The following is a 25,014-nucleotide window of genomic DNA, read 5'->3' as shown; positions in this document are numbered from 1 at the left end:
ATCTTTCCCATTTTCCATTTCCCTTAAAAAAATCATCATATGGTGCTTTCACTAGATGATGCGACTATATTTATTTGTTTTTATCTTATTCATACATAATATCTATCTTTATCACTGGTATAAAATGAAACAAGAGGTATATTATATAAAAACAAAACAAAACAAAACAAACAATATTTATAACTTAACTCATAATTTATAACTTTAACTTAAAAAAACATTTTCTGCTTATTCCTTTTGCGGTTTGAGCAGTATCCCAAATTTCTAATCAACGTCTCGTTACGTCAATGCCCACAATACCGGACAAAATTGCTTATACATGGGTAATTCAACTGTGGTCCCCATTTCCCCGTTCAATATTGCGACCCTTAGAGACGTCCAACATTGATGGTGAGAGCGGTGTGTTGAGGTAGTAGGAAAGGGCTCAAACTTCACGCCAAAGTATGTGAAAGTTTAGTTATAACGAAAGTCCAGTTTAAAATAGCCCTACCTTGTACCCAAGTGGTCCAACTACTTTTGACCGGGATTATATTTATACGAGGGATATTATAGTTATCTTAAAGATTCAGCTTCTTTGTCACTATTTCAATCACTTCTATGCGTGAAAACTGCAATATGAAAAAAACAATGAAATATAACGAGCCGCAAGCAAACGTGATTAAACATGGTTGTGCATAAAACTGAAAGCTGATTGTATAGTTACTACCAAAGTTATTTCATTCATTTATAGATTCAGACTCTCTTTTTGGCATTGAAGGCCCAGCAAACACAAAAACGTTTTAAATAAGTTATATTTGGGCTTTTGGTTTAGGTAAAAACGTTTAAATAACATTAAAATGTCGGGTTATATAAAGGTCATGATAACGTTTTAAAACGTTTTGTATGAAAACACACTACAACAATATTTTTAATGTTTTCAAAAATGTTATTGTAAACTATTTCTGCAAACATTTTAGCCAAATATTGTGTCAATAATTATATAACATTATGATAAATTATTTGAACCCAGCAAACACAGATATGTTCCTAAAATGTTTTTTCAAAACCTTTTAATAACATTTAAATGTCGGGTTATATAAAGGTCATGAAAACGTTTTAAAACGTTATTGAAAATATTTTGGGCAAACATTTTTCGCAAAATATTTTTTCAACACCAAAATAACATTCTGTTTAGAATGTTTTGTATCAAGTTTTCAAGAATGTTTTTGGAATGTTATTAAACGTGTTTATACCCTTTATATAACCCGACATTTAAACGTTTTTTGTAAAACATTTTTGTTTGCTGAGCAGTAGATTATCAAAAAATGTTTATGAAACAAAAAAGGTTATGAAAACGTTTTATACTCTTAATATACCCTTTATATAACCCGACATTTAAACGTTATCTGACAACCTTTATTAACCTTTTGCGAATGATGTCGAAAACGTTTTGTGTTTGCTGGGGGGTTCCAGTATGCGCTAAGGGAAACATACCCACTTTGACAACCCATCAGGTCCATTTTCCCCATAGAGTTAAAGTGGTGTCATTTTTCATTATGTTATGACATGTTAATGCCTAATTTAATAACTAAGTTTGCAGAAAATTACGGATTCGTTTTTTTATTCTGAAATGCGACTAACAATCGGAGCTTGAATCCTTTAAAAACAAAGAAAAATAAAATAAGACAAATTAACATTACATAAAAACAACGTATTAGACACACGAAACACATCATTTAACTGCTACAGTTATTGTTTTACTTTGTCTCACCTTTCCAGTCGCAGTAACAGGAAATGTGTCCAAAAAGATGACATGCTTCGGGATAAGCTTAACGTTCACCTGTGTGTATAAACAGATATTTGTATATTAGTTACCATCAAAATTGCAAATATATTACGCTTTCAGTGGCATGAGGGGATCCTATTACATTAATAATCAAGTTAACATTGATTACTGACATGACTGATGACTGACGAAAACATTTTGGGATCCTAATTTGTCACCATCGGTAATGAGAGATAAACTAGCGTGCTTTGTGGCGATTGGCGTAGCCTTGAGATATGCTAAAATGTAGAGCAAATTTCCGAAATTATTTGCCTATCTATATTATTTTTTATTGCTTACCTTCCCTCGGCAAAATTCCCTGATTTCTTCCTCAGTTGGTGGATCAGTCTTATCAACTCTTTATAAATAAAATGACAATTCATTTGTAGAGATCACCAATTAAAAATATTAATAATCAGTAGCAATTTCGATTAATAATACTGCAACCCTATACCTGGACTGTAGTAATAAGAATTGAGCATGATGCGACTTTAATTGTTATGATTGTTCAATAGGCCTAATTGTTTTAAACTATATTCTGCTTAGTTCGGGATTTAAAATGCCACAAATATGGATGTTTGTGACGATACATTTCTTTCAGGAACACCCTGTATATTGCCCGCAGCAGAGTACACCTCTTGTCTGGAACAAAAACATACATTCTCGATCCAGTAAACAATCAAAATACGAACAACGAATACGAACAAGAAATATTTCCTACCTCAGGCATGCGCAGATCTCTTCACCTACTCTTTCATCAGGCAGTCCAACAACCTAACAGATATGTCAAAGCAAAATTTAAAAAAAAAATTGAAAAGAAAATACTAATTTTGGTAATAATGATAGAATTACAGTAATTCTCTTTACAGCGTAATTGCACAATGGTATGTACAGAATAAATTTCACATAAAGGTAACCACTTTTATTTTAGGGTTTATAAGAAAATACTTTAATTTCATTAAAATAATTAAGGTAAATTCGTAAATGTAAATTGCTTATACAGAAGCTATATTCACAAGAATATCACTACCTAAGTCACGTGTATGACTCTAATGGCTGTAAATCACACCACTCTTCGCCATACATACATTCTCCCAGCCACATTTCCCTAACATAATATGAAATTAAAAAAAATAAATGAAATTTATTTTGTCAAAGGCGCCGGCGGGGTTCGAACCCACGCTGCACTCAGCCGCTATACTGTACTCCTATACGATATTGACATAACACCAGCGCCTTAGACCGCTCGGCTATCAGGCTTGATGGTGTCATGATGAAATTTTAAAATATAATCGCAACTTCATTACTTCAACATACCAAGTGACAAGCAAAGACAGAAAACGTAACATATTTTGGAATTTTATTTGTTTAAAAACATTAATGTATATTAATAGCGCTCAATTGTTGATAACTACGTGTTTTATAAATGAGGCTATACACGCACAATAGTCGGGACAATAGTATATCGATTTTGATTCACACGTGCGCTACGAACTCGCCGTATACTAAAAGCATAGATTATCAATGTGGCGTGGCCTACCATTTTTCTTGTAGCTTCTTTTATACACGTCGATGTTTTCATCAATTATACAATTAACCCACATTAGACCCATAATTTTATTTCAGGAAATAAAAGATTAGATTACCATAAAAACGAAACAGTAATCATTTGTTGGGTCTAATGTCATTTAATTTTCAACGTTTTTTCTATCGCCATTCTCGCTCATTTAAAAAAATATTTTGGCGTGTATATAATTGAAATAAAATTCTCTGCCTCATGAACGACATCAAATGTGCCACAATTGGGTATCACGAATCGTTATATATGATGTGCAGTTAATATTCATATTAGAGTCACGCGGTAGCCGTGACCAGCAAGTTAAAAAAAAAAAGAAGACTGATAAAGAAGACTAATAACAGATGCTCCCGCGAGACTATATTTACAGCTAACATTAAAACACTTGACTTCTATTGTTCGATGTTATTTTTCGCTGGGTACAAAATGTGGCTAAAACCATGCTAAATGTTATTTACAGTCCCAGGTGTAATATCTTGACAACTCATTAATTCAAAAAGGGCCACCAATCCTACAGTCAATTATTGTTCGTAATAAACAAATGTTTTTGCTTCCATTTCACGCGGTATTTCATAGCGAAAATTAGTTGCAAATCATACTGATCCAGAATTTTTGGACACTGCTACAGGTCTACCTGGTTATCACCTTCACACCACTTTTTCAGATTCACTTCCAATTATACCCTAGCAATATTTGAAATACCTTACATACAAATTCCGAACCCCATTCGCCAAAAAATCAAGTTTTTCACAATTCTTTTGTTCTTTTCGGACGACACATCAATTCATATAATAAATATTGTACATCGACACGCTATTTCACAGCCGCCTCCCGTGGTCTAATGGTAAATGACTTGGACTCCTAATCTGGGTACTGGAGTTCGAAATCCGATGACCAAATTGTTGTTTTTTTTTACAACCTTTTATTAAACAATTAATTTTCGTTCATGAAGAATAACATAATTTTAAACATCTGGTGCTATTGTGATATTTTTTTTTTAAATCAAAGCAAGATGTTTTATTCTATTGTTTATTAAAATTACCCCCCCTCCCCGAGACTGCAGGGCTTGAAGAATGAGGGAAATTAAAAACCACAAATCGCGAAAGACCGCCAACAACCGCCGCTCCCGGCCGCCGCTCAATAGGGATGTCAAACTAGATTGCCCCGCAGGGCAACAAAGAACCACAAACCGCGAAATATGGATATCCAACCAGTTTAAAAGACAAATTAGCCACCGATAGAGGCCAGGGCCTGAACAAGTAGAGAAATTAAAACCACAAACCGCGAAAGAATGCCAAAACACCGCCGCTCACTAGGGATATCCAACTATATTGGCCCGCAGGGCTACAAAGAACCACAAACCGCGCAATTTGGATATCATACAAATTAAAACCACAAACTGCGAAAGACAACCAACAACCGCCGCTCAATAGAGACATCCAGCTAGATTGCCGCGCAGGGCTTCAAAAACCACATACCGCGAAGTATAGTTATCCAACAAGCTTAAACTATAAATTAACCCCCGATAAATGGTAGGGCATAAAGAATGAGGGAAATCAAAACCACAAACCGCGAAAGACCGCCAACAACCGCCGCTTAATAGGGAAATCCAACTAGATCTATAAATCTAAATAACTATCAACCGCGAAATTTGGATATCCAACTAGATTTCCCCCGCAGGGCTACAAAGAACCGCACACCGCGAAGTATAGTCATCCCGATAGAGGGTAGGGCATGAAGAATGAGGGAAATTAAAACTACAAACCGCGAAAGACCGCCAACAACCGCCGCTTAATAGGAAATCCAACTAGGGCTACGAAGAACTATCAACCGCGAAATTTGGATATCCAACTAGATTGCCCCGCAGGGCTACAAAGAACCACACACCGCGAAGTATAGTTATCCAACGAGCTTAAACTATAAATTAATCCCCGATAGAAGGTAGGGCATGAAGAATGAGGGAAATTAAAACTACAAACCGCGAAAGACCGCCAACAACCGCCGCTTAATAAGGAAATCCAACTAGATTGCCCGCAGGGCTACAAAGAACTATCAACCGCGAAATTTGGATATCCAACTAGATTGCCCTGCAGGGTTACAAAAATCACAATCATTAAAACATAATTATCTTGCTAAGTCGTGGCACTTAGACGCTTCCGTAGTACAAGCCTTGCTACATAGTTTAAATTTGAAATCGGACTGACTCTGTGTCATCGCTGGCATCGTCAACATTGGGTATGTGTTGTTCATATTTACATTTCTTAGTTGCCTTGAATAATTAAAGTATATTAAAATGTATATGTATATTAACATTACAGTCAAGCGGTAGCTGTGACCAGCAAGTTTTAAAAATAAACGGCTGATTAAGTTTTATTAAATTATTTACTGTCATAAATCAAGGATAACATAATTTCAAACATCTATTTTTCGTTTTATTCGTTTTATGGAGTACTTCGTAACCCGATGACTTTCCAAGCTTAGAGCTGCTTGGCTACATTCATAAAAAGAAAGAAAATCCACCAAAAAACGTTGACAACGTAAAGAAAGCAGCAAGTTTAAAAAGCCCCCACCTCGGCTCACTTTTTGAAACTTGGTCCCATTTTGAATATCAACAGCAAATCGGTGGTTTTAACGTTTAAACAATAGCATCATTGCCATTAACATGCCTACTTGTTATTCGTTTAATTCAATCATTGGTCATGAACTTAATAATTATTATAAAACAAAACATATATAGGATATTGGCCAAGAACAACACAATAACCTTTCTGATCGTTCCAGAATTATGCTAACAACTTAATATCGCATCGGCACATTAAAGATACATAACACTTCTGGAAATAATTTAAGTTGATAATTATGACAAAAATTAAATCAGTATCTTTTACAAATGGGACCAAGTTTCAAAAAGTGAGCCGAGGTGGGGGCTTTTTAAACTTGCTGCTTTCTTTACGTTGTCAACGTTTTTTTGGTGGATTTTCTTTTATACAGAGGATGCTTCAGTTTTGACAGGAAAAATATTTTCTTGAAAACCCTCTCACTCGGTTATTTTAAAAGGTAACCACGCTTCCCTAGAATGTGCAATAAATTAGCATTAAAATTTTTCTTATTCTAACAGCAAGCGTTTCTAGAATGCATTATGGCGAAATGTGGTGTAGCTGTAAATACACCCTATACAGTCAGGATGCGTCCAGCCGGAAGTGAGGACCATGCATCATCAGATAGCTTGATCAAAAGTGAGTAAAATCAGGGACCTTGTATGGAGGGACTGGAAACGCCTTCCATCCATTGTACCATGCGAGTTGCTGGTTTATAAATTATCCTCAGTTGAGCAAGCATGAATAATACGTTGATCAATAGACCCTAGTACGAATCCAACCACAGTTACAACACTGCGCTTGGCTTGTCTTGTACATTGCGAAATGAGCCTACATGTTTGCTAGTATAATGACAGACTCAGTAGGAATACCAAGCGTACGGTGAGCACATTCCAGAAAAAATATAATTTTGTTTGTTCTAGCATTCTGTATCTCCACAAAATTATCACATTTTGTCTCCAAAATCCTATGTAAATGATTCTCGATGCTACACAGAAATTATTTTCGACAACGGATAGACATTTTACACAAATAGTCATAACTTAAAAAGATATTGTAATACTTTGATGTTTTTTTGATATTTTGTAGAGCAACATGAGTAAATAATAAAATTCAAACATCGCGCCCTCGGCGCAACTCGCATACAATCGAAGGTCGTGAAAAATAATCTGATAACAATAGCTTGACCATAGCTATCAATAATCCCGTTTCCAGTCCCTTTATACACGGTCCCTGGTAAAATATTTGGTTTTGTTCAAAAGAAAATGTTCCTTATAGTTTTATTAAATATGATAAATGTGATAATATACATACCAAGGCTGCATGTACTGTTTGATGTTTATACAACACGGATTCTAACTCTGCCGGGGCCAGGTTAAGACCTTCCTTAATGATGTATTCCTAGTAAAAAATATATTGATAACACTATTTATCCAGAATGAAAACTGAAAGGTTCAAGTTTAGTGAAGTAACGAATCACGAGTTTGTTGATTTGCCTCATTAAATGGCAAAGTTTTTCGTAATTTATTCGGTATTCCACAAAAATCAAATCTGAGTCGACAATAAATTTCGAAAAAAAAGTAAAAAGGAGTAAAAAAATCTGATAAATGTAGGCACAATTTTATCCATTATATTACATTCATATGTTTAACGATCCTAGCTAGTCTGAAATCTGTTAAATGGTTATATATACAATACGAAATATTAGAACCAAACCAGTGACCTGCAGAACAAATAATAATGCTCACCTTTATCCTGCCTTTTATTCGAATAAAACCATCCTTATCCATCACTGCTAAATCACTGAAAAAACAAAACAAAACATGAAATGCCTTGTTTTGTAAAAATTCCATTTATGTGTTAGGGGTAACTTATAACAGTTTGATCATATACAGGGTGCATCAAAATGATTGGTACCCATAGCTTTGTCGTGTAATGAAACGCCTGATGTTCCCATATTCAACATGAGATCTTCTTGAAATGACTGCAAATATGACCTTTTATTACATTCATCTACAAATATGGTGGCTGTTAAGCTGCATTGTGCTGGGACATTATCGTCCATACTCACTGGATATTGATGGGTACCAACCACCCTGCGTTAGATCCTCTATAGATCATACGTTGTCTGTTTAGGATAACTGATAGAAAAATGTGGAAAGTGTTTATCAGTCTAAACGCAGGACAACCGATCTTTTGTTCTGCTTAGTCGCGCTAAAAGTCGATCGATACATGTTAAAATCAACACAATTCCGAGATACACCTTTTGCTATGAAATTTATTTTCTCGGTCAAATATAAAGCAAATTTTTTTTTTTTTCAGTAATGTCAAATAAAAACATAGTGTTTGGATGAACATTTTTTTTAAAAATCCTGGTGTTAAAATTAAGCATCAAATTGTGTCTTTTAGTGTGATATTTTTGATTTTTATAGGCCTTTAGTTCGCCCGTGAGCTTTTTACAGAATTCATTTTTAGCGTCTCAAACTAATATAGTTTGCTAAAGAAAGATATTTCCCACCTCTGTAAAGCACATCGTGTGGGTCTATATATTATAGTTTTGTCAGAATTTCCGTTTTTATTTTACCCTTTCCCCTTTATGCTCCGAAAATGTCCAACTTAGTACTTTACCTCGAGAGCAACCAGCTGAAATAATCGATATTTCAATTGTTGTCAACCCAGGTCCCTTTTCCATTGAAAACCAGGATTGCCTGACCAGCGATTTGGTAGCCCAAATCCCCAATTCTGGTAAATGAGGTGGATTTTGGAAATTTGCTCCCGTGATAGCCTGCAATTTCAATTTATAGGGGCTATGGATTCCATGATTATGAAAACCATTTTGTCTGTTTGTTTGTTTGTTTGTTTATTTATTTACCTAGGATGAGGTCCATGGGAAAATCCACTGTCCAAACCTAGAAAAATTCGCGTGTTATATTAGAGGGGATTTTAATTTTCTGTCCCTCCTATCTCCAGGTGAATTTTGAATGACCCCCCCCCCCCCCATCGCGGGTTGGTATTTTCATTACACCCTTCAGACTTGCGTTCGGGTTTGTGTAGGCCTATTTGTCATAATTTAGCGCTATAGGACCTACTTTCTAAATGTGTAGCTATAGCCGTGCTATATTATAAGGTACCGGTATGTAATATTATGTAGGCCTATGGGGGTGGGGTGGGTACTCAACACATTTTAACCATGACTTTACAATGCAAGGCTCATTGTTACCATAAATGATTTTTCCTTTAGGTCATTATAATAGGTTGTTATAAACTTCCGTGTTTAACCTTGTATTGTTTTGGCTGCTTCATTATGACTTTCGGTGGGTTTAAGCAATTTCAAACAAACACAAACAAAAGGCACTATACCGAAACACTAGGTAATTTCTTTGCTATATTGAAGTTCTGGCAAAACTGTATCCAGGCCGGGCACCCAGAGATATCGATCCACAATGCTAGTATTTCACTCGTGGATTTTAAATTTTTTTCAGCTGGTAGTCAAAAATTATGGAATCAAAACGGAAATTCTGACAAAACTATGATATATCGCTCACGGTGATGTGCGTTAGAAAGTTGGGAAAAATCCTTCTTTAGCGAACTATATTACTTTGAAAAGCTAAAAGGTTGATCCAAAAAAGGCTCACGGGCAGAGTTGAAGCCTATCAAAATCGAAAATCTTACACTAAATGACTGAATTTCACGACTAAGTTTAACACTAAGATTTGAAAAAAAAATACAGTATCAAGCATTACAGTTTTTCCTGACATTTACTAAAAAAATGAAAATTATTGCTTTTCATTTGGCCGAGAAAAAATTTTACACTGAAAAGGTGTAACTCAAAATTTTGTTCATTTGAATACCAAATTCGATCGTTTGTATTGCCTTATTAAATGACTGAGTGAGCCTTGCAGAACAATAACAATCGGTTGTCCAGCGTCCTAACTGTTATAACAATACAAAAACTTTACCATCAACCCCAACTCACCCTGAATGAATCCAGCCGTTGTGATCCTTTATTTCTTTTGTTTTCACATCATCATACATATAGTATTTGAACATGGAGTATCCCCGGACATGTAATTCTCCAACTGTGCCCACAGGTGCAATACGTCCATTCTCATCAACTATCTTTGTCTGTGAATAAATTTACGAGATTCGGTTTTTGAATGTGTAATTGTAGAGATACATGTGAAAGATACATTTTGGTTTATTAAGAAGTTCACACATTATTGTATTCGATCATCGAGTTAAAGGAAACTGTGGATGTTCGTAGCAGTATTCCAATCCTTTTTTTATATGAGAACCAAAAATGAAGGCCTAGAAAATAATGCGTGAAGAAAAAGTGGGTTAACACATTTGTTTACAAATCCAACCAAAATATCTTTCAGTCCTAATAATATTTCTTTGGGTTAATGAAAACAAATATGTGATGCAATCAAGCAAAATCAGTCGGAAATCGGAACTAAGACATTTTGAGTTTCTTTTATGAAAGTAAAAAACATTTACAAAGCTGCATTTTGCAGAAAACCCTATTTAATTTGAACAACCAGTTCTAAAGATATTAGTAATTAAAGATTCAAAAACAACAGGAAACAAAAGGAAATGATTCCTTTGTTTGGCCGTATTTCAAAATCAATATTTCCGAGTTCCGACTGATTTTGCTTGATCGCATCACAATGAGCTTACCACTGATATCAACATCCGCATGGATGAAAAGTAAGGATGGGGCTGTCGATCGGACCATCTTGCATTATTTACCTACCTCGAGACCTCCTACTGGATAGAGAGCTGCATCATCTAGTTTGTCTTGTGGGTCTAACGGATGCCCGAGAAATAAAATCATCGATTCTGTCATCCCGAAGTTAATCTTTGAAACAAAACATTGATGTGTTTTACAACATAAACAAATATATAAATTACAAGTGTTATTTCATGTTTGATGTATCTGTCCACGTGTAATGGGTATTTAATTGGCATAATTTGAAATACAGGTCCGTAAATAAGTTCATCAGGATTGTCAATAGATAAATTTTCTTGTTTTCAAATCCAAGTAAATATTGGGTAAAATGATGTGAAAACATACCTATGAAGACCAGCTCCTAAAACTCAAAACAGCACCACCACAAGCTCTAATAGGAAGCAGACGAAGATTGGGAGAATTGGTCAGTTGATTTGAGAAAGTGCTACGATGTAGCACGAAACGTCATCATAGGTATGTTTTAACATCATTTTACCCCATATTTACTTGGATTTGAAAACAAGAAAATTTACAAATACTGAAACGACTTACTGTAGTATACTGTACAAGCTTGTTCATCTTTTGCTGGAGTTCGTATGGTATGATACTGCCTCCTATACACACTTAAAAGTTAAATTTTCATTAAAAAACATAAGGTTACAAAATTCCTTAAAGAATAGGTAATATATAAATAATATATAATAAATCATTTTCAAATAGAACTTGTAGCACAGACATGTATCGAAACCATGAACATTAAGACAACCAAATGCTTCAGGTGAATCTCTCTTCATACGAGCTATTATATACAGTCATGACTTATGACATCTTAATAAGATTCTTATACAAATATACTGCGTACAAAAGTATCCGCACACTTAAAAAAAATCAATATCTTAATCTTAATGTTTGTACAGTATTTTTGTAGGAAACGGGAGCACATCAGACACATCAAATTGCTATTCAAATACGAGGAAAATCCTTCTGATATCAAATAATTTTGATTTTTTCCCCCCGAAATTCGCGATATATTGATACATTTGACATTTAAAAGTCCTCAAAGTAAACTTAGATAATCTAATACTAGGGGGGGGGGTTCACCATATGAAAATTTTGACCTTTGGTATTGAAAATATACATCCCAAAAAAACGTAAATGTCAACACGAAAGGTCAAAATTATCAAATGATGGACTGCTTTTCCTCCCAGCTACGTACACTAAGTACATATTATTAGATTTAAAAATTTTACTTTGGGCACCGCATCAAATTTGGTCATTTAGAACTACCGGTGCCCGGTTAGGTACCGATGACTGTTAACATCACCCCCTGTAGATGTAATTGTATCAAGCATAATAATTGACAGTTACTGTTTTTCGTTTAAATAAAAAACGAAGGCTCTGTTTAAATGTTCAGGGTACGCTAAAAAGTGCCATCGGTACATATTCGGGCGCCGATAGTGCTATAGGACCAAAAAGGATGTTGTGCCTTATTTGAGGACTGTTTGAGAACATTTGCCATAAAATTTGTATTATATCGCGAATTTAAGAAATTCATATTATTTGATATCATCAGGACATTCCTCGTATTCAGATGTGTCTGATGTGCTCTCAGCTCCCACAAAAAGTACAGTGCACACGTTGATATTCGATTTCAAAAAGTGACTAAACATATATTATCAAATAAAGTAGTAAATTGAAGAAAACAACCACAACCACATGTGTCGGGTGCTGCAGAGTAACTTTAGTGGAGTATTCATATGGAGTATTCATATCATATAAATATGAGGGTGTCCTCCTCAGTAAATATACAATATTGCTTAAAATTTGTTATTAGGTTATTTTATGGTTATAAACTTTTTCAAGCATCTATATCTCAGATTATTTCGTCGGTCGCAACACATTTCCGTTTCACATAGTTGCGTATAGGTTTAGAGCTAGCTATTATCCTACATAGTTTAATATGTTTGAACCTTAAACTTCAATTTCAAATGGAATCGGGGCGCTGGGAAATAACAGTGGAGGAGTATCGACTCCGTTACTTGTAGCTAGTACTAATATATCCTTCAAAAACGTTTTGTTCGGAAACGTATTAATTTTGTCCTTCATGTACGCCACTATGTGTTGCGACCGATGATTTTATTTATCTATTTATTATTTATTACACTTTATCACTGCACAGAATTGCAAAGATATAATATAATATTGCACAATTTCATAAAAGGAAAATGTTTTTTGAAAGTCCAGTGAATGTCTGGAGCGAACAGGTACATGTGCACCTCTAAGATAACCCCACCAAATCCAAAAAGAAAGGAAGGGAAAATTAAAATAGAGGGGAGGGGATGCAGGTAAAGTTACGTTTGCCTGCAATTTGGACAATTACACAAAGAAGTCCAAGTGCAAACAAAAGTTGAATCAAAGGTGCGAGCAAATTTTGACTGGTAAAACTCCAAAACTTGTTAAATGAAGCAACAGATTTTGTGGATCTGATAATACAGTACTAGGGAGCTGTTTCCAAATGAGTACCCCTTTGCAATGACACCTTATTTTGAAACAATCACATTTTTGTTTGTAACGCGCTCTATAAGTGTACCGTAAAACCCCGTCTACAAGCATATATAGTGTTTTTTTTTTATAAAAGCTTAATTAATTCGAAGCAAGCGTTAATATACCAATACAATTGATCGGTCTTAAAATAATTGTTTGTATATGCTTGGATCCGTAATTTATTTGCTCAAACTCCATAATGGCGACTGGATTAATGTAGCTTTCATCAGAAGCACACTATATGGTTGTAGACGGGGTTTTACGGTATATTATTATTTTTTTCACGCTTGAGTACGCGTCTTGTAATTGTTTTGGTGTTTCAAACACCTGTAAACCCATAATTATCTTTACAACCTGGGGCCTAATGCAATCCTCCAAGATGATAACGCTCGCTCCCACAGAGCTAGTGTAGTCTACGACTTCTTACAGAATAACGGGAGTAGAGAGAAGCAACCTGATTGAACACTTGTGGTATCAGCTTGATAGTGATGTGCGTGCCTAGCCAATGCAACCACATTCAATGACCTGCGACGAATCCTGGTTGAAGAATGGAATGCCATCCCACAGCAATATGTGACCAGGCTGGTGACCAGGAGGAGGTGCCTGGTTGTTGTGGCCGAGTATGGTTTCCACTCACTACTGAGGTTTGTGACTAGTGTTTTTTGCACAGAATAATGGTACATTCTGTTTGAGACGCCACTGCATTCACAAGACGCGTATTCAGTCATAAAAAAGTGATTGTTTCAAATGCGGTGTCACTGTAAAGGTGAATAAATTAGCTATCCATTGATATGCAACCCGATATGAACATATCAATATAATTTGAGATATATATGCTGTTTTATATGCATAAATTATGTTGAGGAGTTTATTATGTGAATTAAACATGCTTGCAGCACCCTTACTTAGCTTGAAGTTGGAGAAATCGTAAGTTTCAATATTTGGTAAATTGACAAGATCATGAATTTGGTGAATCATTGCGATACCGTGTGTTACTCTGAAACATAGAAATAAATGTGTATTATAGTAAGTATAGTCACCCTGAAAATTCATAATTTCCTTTATTGAATTTAGAATCCCAAAATAAAGGGCAAAGATCCTCATTATAGGAATGAAAAGTTCTTCATACATTTACCTAAATTAGTGTGGCCAGATCGGTAGCCTCATTTCCTCACTTTATCCTATAAAAATAATATTTAAGGCCTGAAATAGGTTATAGTGATAGCTTCGTACCGTATGAGACGTTGTAAAATACGTTTGTCTTCTAATATAAAAACTGCTTTAAATGCAATTGAACTCAAAACAGGCATCAATGCGAGGTACAAAACTACAACATGCACAAATCTTACCACACTCGAGCAAAATGATTGAAATCAAACAATAAAAAACCAACAACATAATTTAAGCTATACCACCTGCCATCACGTGAGTAAAACAAAACAAACAAAAAACACCCCAAAAAAAAAAACACCCAAAAACCAAAAAAAAAACACTGACACCCAAAAATAGATACAAAAATACAGGATAGAGTACCTTTCGTTTTGAATAGCTTCTGCCATTATCTCGGCATCGAATATTGGGTATAAAACAATAGTTGTGCAACCTCGTATGAGGGGAAGAAATACACCAAATAGGCCACCAGAAAAGGTTATTCCTGCCATAAACCGACCCGAGTCCTAATAAGTAAACAATAAGAATAAATAACTATTAACAAATGGAATCAAAGTCTTGAGTCACCATCAAAGCAAACAAAACTCCCGGGCAAACATAAGGCCTTTTAATGAAAGACGCACAGGTGGGATCCCTTGTAGAAATTCTCCTCCTCGGTTTGGAATCCGAATCCAAACAAAAACAGTGTCAATAACCATTGGATGATGTCAGTGTATAGTAGGCGTCGGCATCACAGTACTACCCTATATCAATTCATACAATAGTGTTATTAAGCATTGCATTATGTGAGTGTACACGACAGTCAGGCTGGGTCAGTCAGTGCAATAATTATGAGAGGGAAGATTCCAAACGGCGTTTCCAAAAGTACTTGCCCTGCCCTTCTGTCAAAACTCGCTTGCCGCCCTCTCGGCCTGCCAAAATTCTTTGCCCCGCCCTTTGCACATGGCAATTTTAGGGATCCCAATTTGCAAACCTTGAATGGTCTAGATATATATGTACTTGGACCAGGAAAATTTGCATATTTGCATATTGTTTTTCTAAGCATTTTTAACATTTTATTTAAATGGCGTCCGATAAATGTGTGCGAAAAATCGCTTGTATAATCTAAGTATTAAGCTCTACATTTTGACAAACTTTTAAGACATGCATGTCATTAATTAATTAGATATTATCGCTAATTAGCTTCAGTGTATCCCATGTTTTGCACGACAACGCAACTATGTGATAAATATGTGTCATACGCCACTATTTCGGCATATCACAGCTGTGTGGCTAATGCAGATATGAATTCAACCGTGATTCAACATACGTATGTCAATTTGAAATGGAGAACCATTCTTCAAAAAATTTGATATACTGATTATAAGTTTAATGATTAATTACAATTAATTGATGAACGACAACAATGTATTTTACACATTAAATATAACTTTTTGTTGTAACCATTCAAGAAAAGGAACATAAACTAAAGTTTACAGACTCTCGATGACACTTGATTTTCCTCCTAATGTTTGGGTATGTAGACGAGAAACAATTTCAGAAAAAATATTGCCTAACGTAAGCAAGGGGATGTTTAATCCTGTACTCTGCATGTTAAATGCGTTTATTTTACATTAGTAACGTTATTATTATTTTACCCAATCACAGTCGAAATTCTCCACCTCTGCTCGGAATCCGAATCCAAACACAACAGTGTTATTAAGCATTGCATGATGTGAGTGTACAGTGGGCTTCGGCATCCCAGTGCTTCCCTGTATCAATCAATAAATTAACCAACAACCAATCATTCACATTGATATGGTTACAGCAGATATTGGCCAGATCTATGTAGTCTCACGATGTCCGTGGTAGCATGGAGAGTGACTCTCATTTCAACATTGAGTTGAAGATAACGTTGTTTGAGTTTTACAGTGAAACATGTTCACAGCCCTTTACACCAAAATAACCGGAATCATTTATCTGATAAACTTTATATGCAGCTTAGACAGCACAAGTGACGGTGCAACATATGGCCTTTATCATACAGGTATTATAATAACAACACTAGTGGATTTGGGCAAATCGGAGTTTAAGCTACCGCAAAAATAGTTATGAAGGTGTTGAGAATTGTTATGTTACCACATTGTCACTTACTGATGTAAAATACATGCAGCATGGATCATCCATATCTAGGGACATACCGACTTCGATCACATTGTCCATGTCAGTCTCATTGCCCAGAGTCATAAATTCGTCGTAGCTGTAGACACCTCTGTTGGAACATGAAAACTTGTTTAATAAAATATCAAATTCAAAAATATAAAAGAGTTACATATTCCCTAGAGTCAAAGGATGTTTCAGTAACACTTTTTAAAAGCAGCTAGTTATTCCTTTAGATAAGTGATTAGACTAGCCCTTCAGGAACTAAAACCCCAAAGTAGAAAGATTATCACGTCTATTGACGCAATACAAGCTTACCTTTTACTCGATAAATTAAGTGTTGGTACACAGCATGTAATGATGAACTCCACATCCGGGCAACTGCGTAGAAATAAGATTGAAATCATTCAAAATAAATACGTTCTGATAAATAATAAACACATGCATAATTTGAATCCATTTCTGAAGGGAGTAGACAAGGTTTCTTTTACGTGTGTTGTTCACAAAATGTGTATCCTTACCTTGTTTGTGGCATCCGCAAACAAATGCAATTTGCAAAATCAAAATTTACTGGACGACCATTTTGATGTGGTATAACGGGAGATTGTTTCAAACAACTTAACTGAAATTATTTGAAACAAAGTCACAGAAAAGTGATTTTCAAAAGAATTAATGAAATAGAAATCTTACCTCGCAGATTTGAAGTGGTCAGCTGATGTGTTTTTAAATTCTGGAAAACATTCATATGCCGATTCCACCAGATTAGATGGCGATCGTGTCAGAATCATGGCCTTACAATGCAACTGTAGTCAGAACAACAAAGTGGAAAAATAATATGACATAATGATCGTATTTTTCAGGAAAATAAAAAAGGCAACGAATTAATGATAATAATTAAGAAAGAGTAATTTCATAATGGAGAGACATTACCTTATTCATTAGCGCGACAACTGTGGAACTTGGAAATTCTAATCTCATTGGTACCTGTACAATAAACAGTATCAGTTACATTACATTCCCGAATATACTAATGATATTTAGTCCGCACCATATAGTCGTGCGGTACACTCTTTTCATGCTCATTCATCTGTAAAGAAATATCCTTGTATCGTGTGTGAATGCGACATGTAGCATGTATCATGGAAGAAAGAGATGAGAAGGAACCACAACGACTTCGATCGGCCAAGTTTTAATCCGCTTTTCTATTGACGCATGAAAAGAAAAGCTATCAATGGTACTTCCTTTCATGTATGATCCATTTACCGCGATCGATGCTTGGCGAAATCATTACTGGAAAAAATTTATAACAAACCCATCCACGAACAAACAAACGCTACCCAGAAGTAAGATTATGGAATTTCACTGATGCTCTGAACATGTATAGTAGCTTTGTTTTGGGATCTACAGTCAAACTGTTTTCTTGATCGTGTTGTGTAGAAAATGTCCTATAAAACATCGAAAAGGTAATCAAAATCGGCCGTTTTTTGCTGAGTTTCATCTTTAGCAAATAAGGTAAGATTTTGGTGACTTTTTCGATGAAAAATAGATGTAAAATGTTCTTAAATAATGCACAATGTTCCGGTTGAGTCCGGTACATAAAACCTGTTTAATTTATTAGTTTATATGTGTATAATCGTAACTAGCTAACTCGTTTCAGTGCCAAAGACTGCCAACTCTGAGAAAAAAGTCATCAAAGTTCGGAAAAATTGGGCAAAATGGAAGAAAAAGATGTAGGCCATCAATGACCGATGATCACGTCACCAGAGAAAATCCTATAGGGTGCTTGCACGGAAGGTCATTAGTTCAAATCATCCTTCACACACGCTCCAGAAGACATGCAAATACATGGAATACAATACCAATCACCTATTTAACGCGGGGTATTGATCAAAGTAAATCCTCATGAATAACAATGTCAACTAAATGTCGGTAAAGGGAGTGGACAAAGTGAATGCGTTCGTTGTGGTTCCTTCTTATCTCTTTCTTCCATGCATGTATATAGGTGGCAACAAGTGTGCACAGGTTATAGGCTGCTAACATGTGTGTAATATAGTTTTGCATGTCCATTTTGTGTAGCATGGCCAGATTTGCCAGATATTTCTTGCTATCTGGATCCAAGTGTTACATCCCCATCCATGTGACCAATTTGTTTTGATTATGATCAGAGGACTCACAGTGGGATTCATGAGAGGAGTTAAAGGCCAATTCAGTGATTTGCTCATCCGGACGATGGTAAAAATCATCGAAATTCAGATTTTGGTAGCTTTGTCATTGTCATAGCTGTGCTAACATAGCCTGCGAGTGCATGGTTCAGCCGAAAGCCGTGTATTTAAGGCAACATAAGACATTTTACGAATCTGTAATTTAGATACTGACAGTATCTAAATTAGCTATATGTATTTGAATGAGGCTTCAACATCGTCAGTACTGCTGTTTTCTTCGTTTTTTGCCAAATTTGTCATTTCAAAAATACCAAAAAACAATTTGAATGACTTATCCTTCACTTTTAAAATTTATAAACAATTTGAATTTTTTACACTTGCGCTGGGATCATTGAATGGGTCTTTAAGGTGCAGCTGGGATGAAGTGATAGTAGTCTCCCACTTTCCTGCATACATGTAACCATGCACTGTGACCCAGACAATGAGTACGGGTCCGGTCCCATGTCATGAGTACGGGTACGGGTCCCATGCCATGAGTACGGGTACGGGTATGGGTCCCAGTCCATGAGTACGGGTACGGATCCGAAGCCAAACAGGACATAGTACGGATACTGGTACGGTTACAGAGACATGTGTACGTGTACGAGTACGGGTATTACAAGTCTGATAACTATTGGCACCTCATTCGTAGAATTATTAAAGGCGTGATAACATCTACACATTATTAATGTCATTATTATATCTTATAGCTAGGCTAAAAGGATACGATACATGATTTACCGACAAGTGACTCATTTTGGAATGCGATCATGAATTTTGAAGAAAAAAAGTTTCCACAGGCTTCGTTGGGACTCGAACCAGCGATTCTAAACTTCCTTCGATTACCGCTCGGCCACCGTGGCAGTTGAGCGAATGAGTGTAATGATAAAAGATAAATCTCATAATGCCATCTATTTAGCCTTTTGTTTACTAAAAAAGACGCGTTTTGTAAAGATAGATTAGCCGTTTTATGCATAAATAGCACGAACATTTGGGAAAGGTTTCAAACAAATAATAAAGACACTGATGTGATGATGAAATTGCGTAAGTCGGGAATTATCTGCGTCGCAATGTTTTGTTTTGGTTTTAGGAATTTGACCTTAAAATTTACGACTTCATGACATTATCATCGAATTCAACAAAAGATATTTCAACACTATATGTGATGCGATCAAGCCAAATCAGTCGAAACTCGGAAATATTGATTTTGAGATATAGCTAAACAAAGCAATTATTTCCTTTCGTTTCCTCTTGTTTTGGAAACGCATTGCTCATATCTTTGGAATTGGTTGTTTAATTTCAACGGGGTTTTCTGCAAAATACAGCGTTGTAAATGCTGTTTACTATCTTATAAGAAACTGAAAATTTAATATTTCCGAGTTCCGACTGATTTTGCTTGATCGCATCACATATGTCCTCATTCTTTCTCTAGAATGTTTTGTACATGTATGTGAAATAGCTTCAACAATGGTTCGCTGCATAATGGTAAAAATAGCCTTGACCTAAAAAAGGGCGAGAGGTACCATATTTACGGATTCAGGCTAAATTTAAAACTGATATAAAACGTTTGTTTTTTGATCGATTACAAAAATGATTTTTTGTCGTATAAAGAAATTGTATCTGGCGTGAATTACACCACAGTTTTTATTCCTAGGGCTCTTTGACTTCTTCAATTAATTTTTTTAATGATAGAGTGAATCCCCTGGCCCTCTATAATTACGCACAAAAGATCGAGTCCCCTTAAGTTCGTGTATGTACCAGCATGACGCAACGACAGTACTTACCAACAGTACTCCAAGTTGCATACACGCGTAGTATGCGACTATCCATTCCGAGTGATTAGCACCCCATATTGCTATGGTGTCGCCTTTCTTAAGGCCTTTGGAAATAAGGGCGGCCGCAAATTGCTGACTCTTAAAGGGAATCAAAACATTAAATACACAATTAAAGCACAACAATCAAACAATCACGCAATTCTAATCGATGTTTATACTCTTTGGTTTTCTCATTACCTCATTGGTAATGCCACATATTCTTTGTGATGCATAACTTACCTTTTCTTTCATTTGTTTAAAAGTAAATCTCTCTTTGTCAACATAAAACACAAACATTTCTTTATCTGGATACTTGTCCGCCATTTTATACAATTGTTGTCCCACCGTCAGCCCGATGAATGGATGTTTACGCGGCACATGGATGTAACTCTTCGTCAACTTTTTAGCTGCCATTTTCGATTGCTGTGTTCAGAACGCTTGCAGTATTGTAAAGGTCAAAATGAAGCGAACTTTGATCCTTTCTTGATTAGACACTATTCTGAAATCATCTGGGTTTTGGTTTGAAGCTATTAATACATGTAGCATAATAACATATTAATGTAAATTTACATGATTAATACAGATAGACACCAAACTCACAATAACAAACTTATTTATCAAACTAAATACATATGCGTAGCACCCGTTACTAAGTACAAGAGTGCACGGGCAACTATCATCATTTTATTTTCAGTCAATCAGGCCAAGAAAAAAACTCTTAAGGGCGTACTACACCCATATATTGGTTTGATTGGTCTAAAAAAAATGTTTTTTCATTTATAGCTAGGCGATATATGCACTGATCATTTGAAATAAAAAAAAATATGAAAAGGCATCATGACAGTGTTCTTTTTCATCTATTTGTCTTTAAAGTTGACTGGTTGTTAAGGACGCTTATTTTTTAGCGATCCACGATATTCACACACAGTATTAGACTCGCTACCAGTCCAAAATACGACCTGCCAATGTATATTCATGTATTTAGGGCTGACACGTCAATTTGTATTACCAATAGGAAATACAAAGGTCAGACTTTTGAAAATAATTCTTTAAGATTTGGTCAAAAAATTGGTAGCCGCCTCATTATGCTATACCTAATCAGAAATTTTGTCGAAATAAAATTAAGGATCGAATGCGTTTTAGTTTCCAAAAAGGCAAAATGACCGTCAAACTTTCGCCGAATTCTGCACTCTTGCGAAGTTAAATCGGGAATAAAAATATCCGACCTTTGCGATCAAAAACAACAAATTACAACTTTGGACCATGTTTGGAGGTACTATAGGCAAAAAACACTATTGCCAAATAATATAGAATAGAACATTTGACATCAACTTGACAAACTAATGAAGAAAATGTGCTCCATAAACATTAGATAAGTGCGCAAAATGATCCCTATTCAAGTGCGTGTATAAAACTGAACAGGGCCGGACGGCTACTAGACTACCGCATAAGTTCAAAGTTCTCGTGTTGCCAGATTCAAACATGAGCATGTATGCCTAGCGCCTTCTCTTGGTAAAATCCCTGATAAAATCAAGTGTTATTAAAATTGAATTTTAAGCGTTGGAACTTAACACAAATGACCATAGGACCTACGGGTATGCTCTCCCGGAAAGACCCCTCCTTTTTTGGATTCCGCAGCTCCAAAAGACCCGTGACCAAAATAGAGCTTTTACGTAAACACGGAAACTTGACAATTTCAGCTCTAAAAGACCTACATTGCTCGATCATTCTTCACATTTCTGGGTTTTTTTCAGGCGTTATTCAACCAGAAAGCCAAGAAAGACCCAATTTTGACTATTCGCAGCTCCAAAAGACCCCTTCTATATTTGTTGGCAGCTCCAAAACATCCCTTGCCGGCATGACGCCGTCATCTCCCCCGGCGCTCCCCGGGACCCACCACCTACTAAATTCTGAGGGAGCATACCTTAGGAGCATACCCACCAGAAATGTATGATGGGCGTAGCTAGGACTTTTTAGGGGGTCAAAGGAGTCAAAGGGGCAACCCTCATTCAAGGGGGAAATCTTTAACGAAACAAAATAGGCTCAAAAGTACAAAAAGACCCTAGTAAAATTCTTCCGGGCGACCGCATCCAAGGGGCGGACTTCCCACAGGGGTGGGTAACTTTCCCCATTGCCCCTTTTGTACGGCACTGGACGTATGAGAAATTTGCTTAATTCCGCAATTTGGACATTTTACAAATCCGCATTAATTTTAGACATTTTAAATGGTAGTTAAGTTTAAATAAAGTGAGTAGAAAAAGTGAACATATTAAATATTATAGGCTAGTAGGACTATACCCCGGGGTCGGGCCCGGGGTATATTATTACTTGGCTTTTGCAATAATATAGGCCTTCGTGCCAAAACTTGCTTGCCCCTTCTCAGCCTGCCTAAAACTGAATACCGGCTGCCATGTATGCCTAGGTATAGGTATGTTTTGGTATGTCGATAGATGGGGGGTTGGCATGTCAAAGCGGAGACTGGCAAAGATATGTTGGCATGATGGGGAAGCAATTCACCACCCTAGATGGCGAGTTGCGATAATATAAACTGAATCAGCGGTGAAAAGCACGAGTATAGGCCTACACTGATTCCGCAAGTACATTTTAAAGGTAACACGGGAAAATGAAAGTTAAAGGTTATAGCCCGGGGTCATGTAACACTACTAAAATATTAGATGATGAAATAAGCATGATAAAATCACTGGGGGATTTCCAAATGGTGTAGGCCTACCAACATGACCAACTGAAATTTCTTACCCCTTCCCCGGCCTTCATAATCGCCTTTGTTGTCCCTGTTTGTTGTTATATACGGTAGTGTCCGTAGAAATGCTATTTCATTTTAGCTTAGTATTAGTGGTTTAGCCAAACGCCGAGTAAAGACAAAATCTCATCTCGGGAAAAATCAGACGAATCTGATTAGGTAAGCCTATAGGCCACCTACATTATCAACTTTGTCAATTGGCCTACTGCTGAGGATCCTATGCCAAATATTACATTTTAAAAATACCTAATGACAATTTAAATGACTTAACCTTTACTTTTAGACATTATAAACAATTTTGATTTTTCACACTTTGCTGGGATCACTGGATAGGCCTTTAAAATTGTCTAGATGGAATGTCTAAATGCAAGCGTAGGGCCTACGTTATATGCGTGCCGGATAACGTGCAGGAAATTTTTTCATATTTTGACTGCGTTTCTAACTTTCTTTAGGCATAGGCCTACCCGTGGCGTGAAAGCATCATTGTGCGTGCTATTTAAAAATCAGTCTTGTCCCATTTAATGTGCGCCAAATATCGCTTTCCCCCTTTGATCTGCCAATTTTTCTCAAATTCCTTGCCCCCTCCCGTCTTGGCTTGTCCAAAATTAGTTTTTTCCTACTCCATGGCTCCGTATATATTGCCCCATACGCCGCAATTTGAGCTTAAAAATACCTAAATATATACATGAATAAAACTCGGCAACTCGTTATAACGCAATGGATTGTGGGTGACGTAGTTAAAATGGCCGCATGTCAAAATTCGGATACCGTGGCGACGCCAGAATTCTATGGAATATATTTGATTATTTTGCCTTGGGCAGCGACAATCATAGGTAAGTCACAAATTATATTAATCTGCTTAAAATATGATATCACTGTATCAATTTTGGAGTTCATAGTTGAAATGGATTAGAAACAAAGCTAAAATAGTTACCAAAATCGGCAAATTTTAAGCTTAACGGCCTATGCGAAATATGGTGGTGTGGTGACGAGAAATGCAATTTTTTCAACATTGCTGTAGTATGGTTGTGGTAACCTTTTACCTATGGCTTTATAAAGTTTCAGTGAAATAATGTCGCTAGTTAAAAATACGAAATATAGCTCAACATTGAAAATAGAAGCATTTTAACCAGTTCGTTTTTGATAGATGTGGAGCACTGAAAATCACCAAGTTCATGAAGCCATCAGGAACCACTTATTCCCATTTTACATATCAACATTATTTCTCTAATGCGTTAGCAACACGTATCCAAAATTTTAACGAAATCCGTTGATAGTAAGCTTTCCAAAATGAAGTGAATTTCTTCTCATTTCTTCACAAAATGCAAAAACCCGCAAAAAAATGTGATGGGTGTAGTACCCCCTTAACAGAACAATTCAAATTAATCTGAAATAATTCCGTTGAGCCATCTATAATACTGATATGAAATGAATACTACTTTTAATATTTGGAATATTATTATATTGTTATTATTTAAATATTCACAAGCCAATTCTGTCAGATTAGAAGGTGATCGAGTTAGAATCATGGTTGTATTCAGAACAACAAAGATGCAAAATTCTACGTACGCGTACTGGCCAGCTGCTGTCGACCATACGACTGTCGTTGCAGCAACATGGATCCTGCCTGAATCTTTACCGGAATATTAATCACGTAACCAACACGGAATAAATTGTGA

General features: G+C 36.0%; 1 protein-coding gene across 1 annotated transcript; it reads right to left on the bottom strand.

Moving 5' to 3' along the window:
- Positions 1 to 557: 557 nt before the first annotated feature.
- On the bottom strand, positions 558 to 20,988 carry LOC140144619 (medium-chain acyl-CoA ligase ACSF2, mitochondrial-like). The gene is made up of 18 exons (XM_072166434.1): positions 20,815 to 20,988; positions 20,545 to 20,673; positions 17,490 to 17,543; positions 17,250 to 17,362; positions 16,878 to 16,940; positions 16,554 to 16,671; positions 16,058 to 16,171; positions 14,784 to 14,926; positions 14,156 to 14,247; positions 11,259 to 11,329; positions 10,731 to 10,835; positions 9,954 to 10,102; positions 7,726 to 7,780; positions 7,292 to 7,378; positions 2,526 to 2,578; positions 2,105 to 2,162; positions 1,751 to 1,819; positions 558 to 608 (listed from the first exon to the last, which is right to left on the bottom strand). Exons 1-18 carry the CDS (start codon positions 20,986 to 20,988, stop codon positions 558 to 560), a joined length of 1,698 nt encoding a protein of 565 aa, XP_072022535.1.
- Between the last annotated feature and the right edge of the window lie 4,026 nt (positions 20,989 to 25,014).

Source organism: Amphiura filiformis, unplaced genomic scaffold (genome assembly GCF_039555335.1).
Source record: "Amphiura filiformis unplaced genomic scaffold, Afil_fr2py scaffold_66, whole genome shotgun sequence".
NCBI classification, from domain to species: Eukaryota; Metazoa; Echinodermata; class Ophiuroidea; order Amphilepidida; family Amphiuridae; genus Amphiura; species Amphiura filiformis.
This window is presented reverse-complemented; position numbering and strand designations above follow the sequence as displayed.

Excerpts from the sequence above, each read along its gene's own strand:
- LOC140144619 (XM_072166434.1), bottom strand. The coding sequence starts at position 20,988 with ATGGCAGCTAAAAAGTTGACGAAGAGTTACATCCATGTGCCGCGTAAA. Across the intron at positions 11,330-14,155 it reads TTTCTCCAACTTCAAGCTAA|TGTGTATAGGAGGCAGTATC; the intron begins GTAAGGGTGCTG and ends TTAACTTTTAAG. Across the intron at positions 2,579-7,291 it reads AAACAGTACATGCAGCCTTG|GTTGTTGGACTGCCTGATGA; the intron begins GTATGTATATTA and ends CATATCTGTTAG.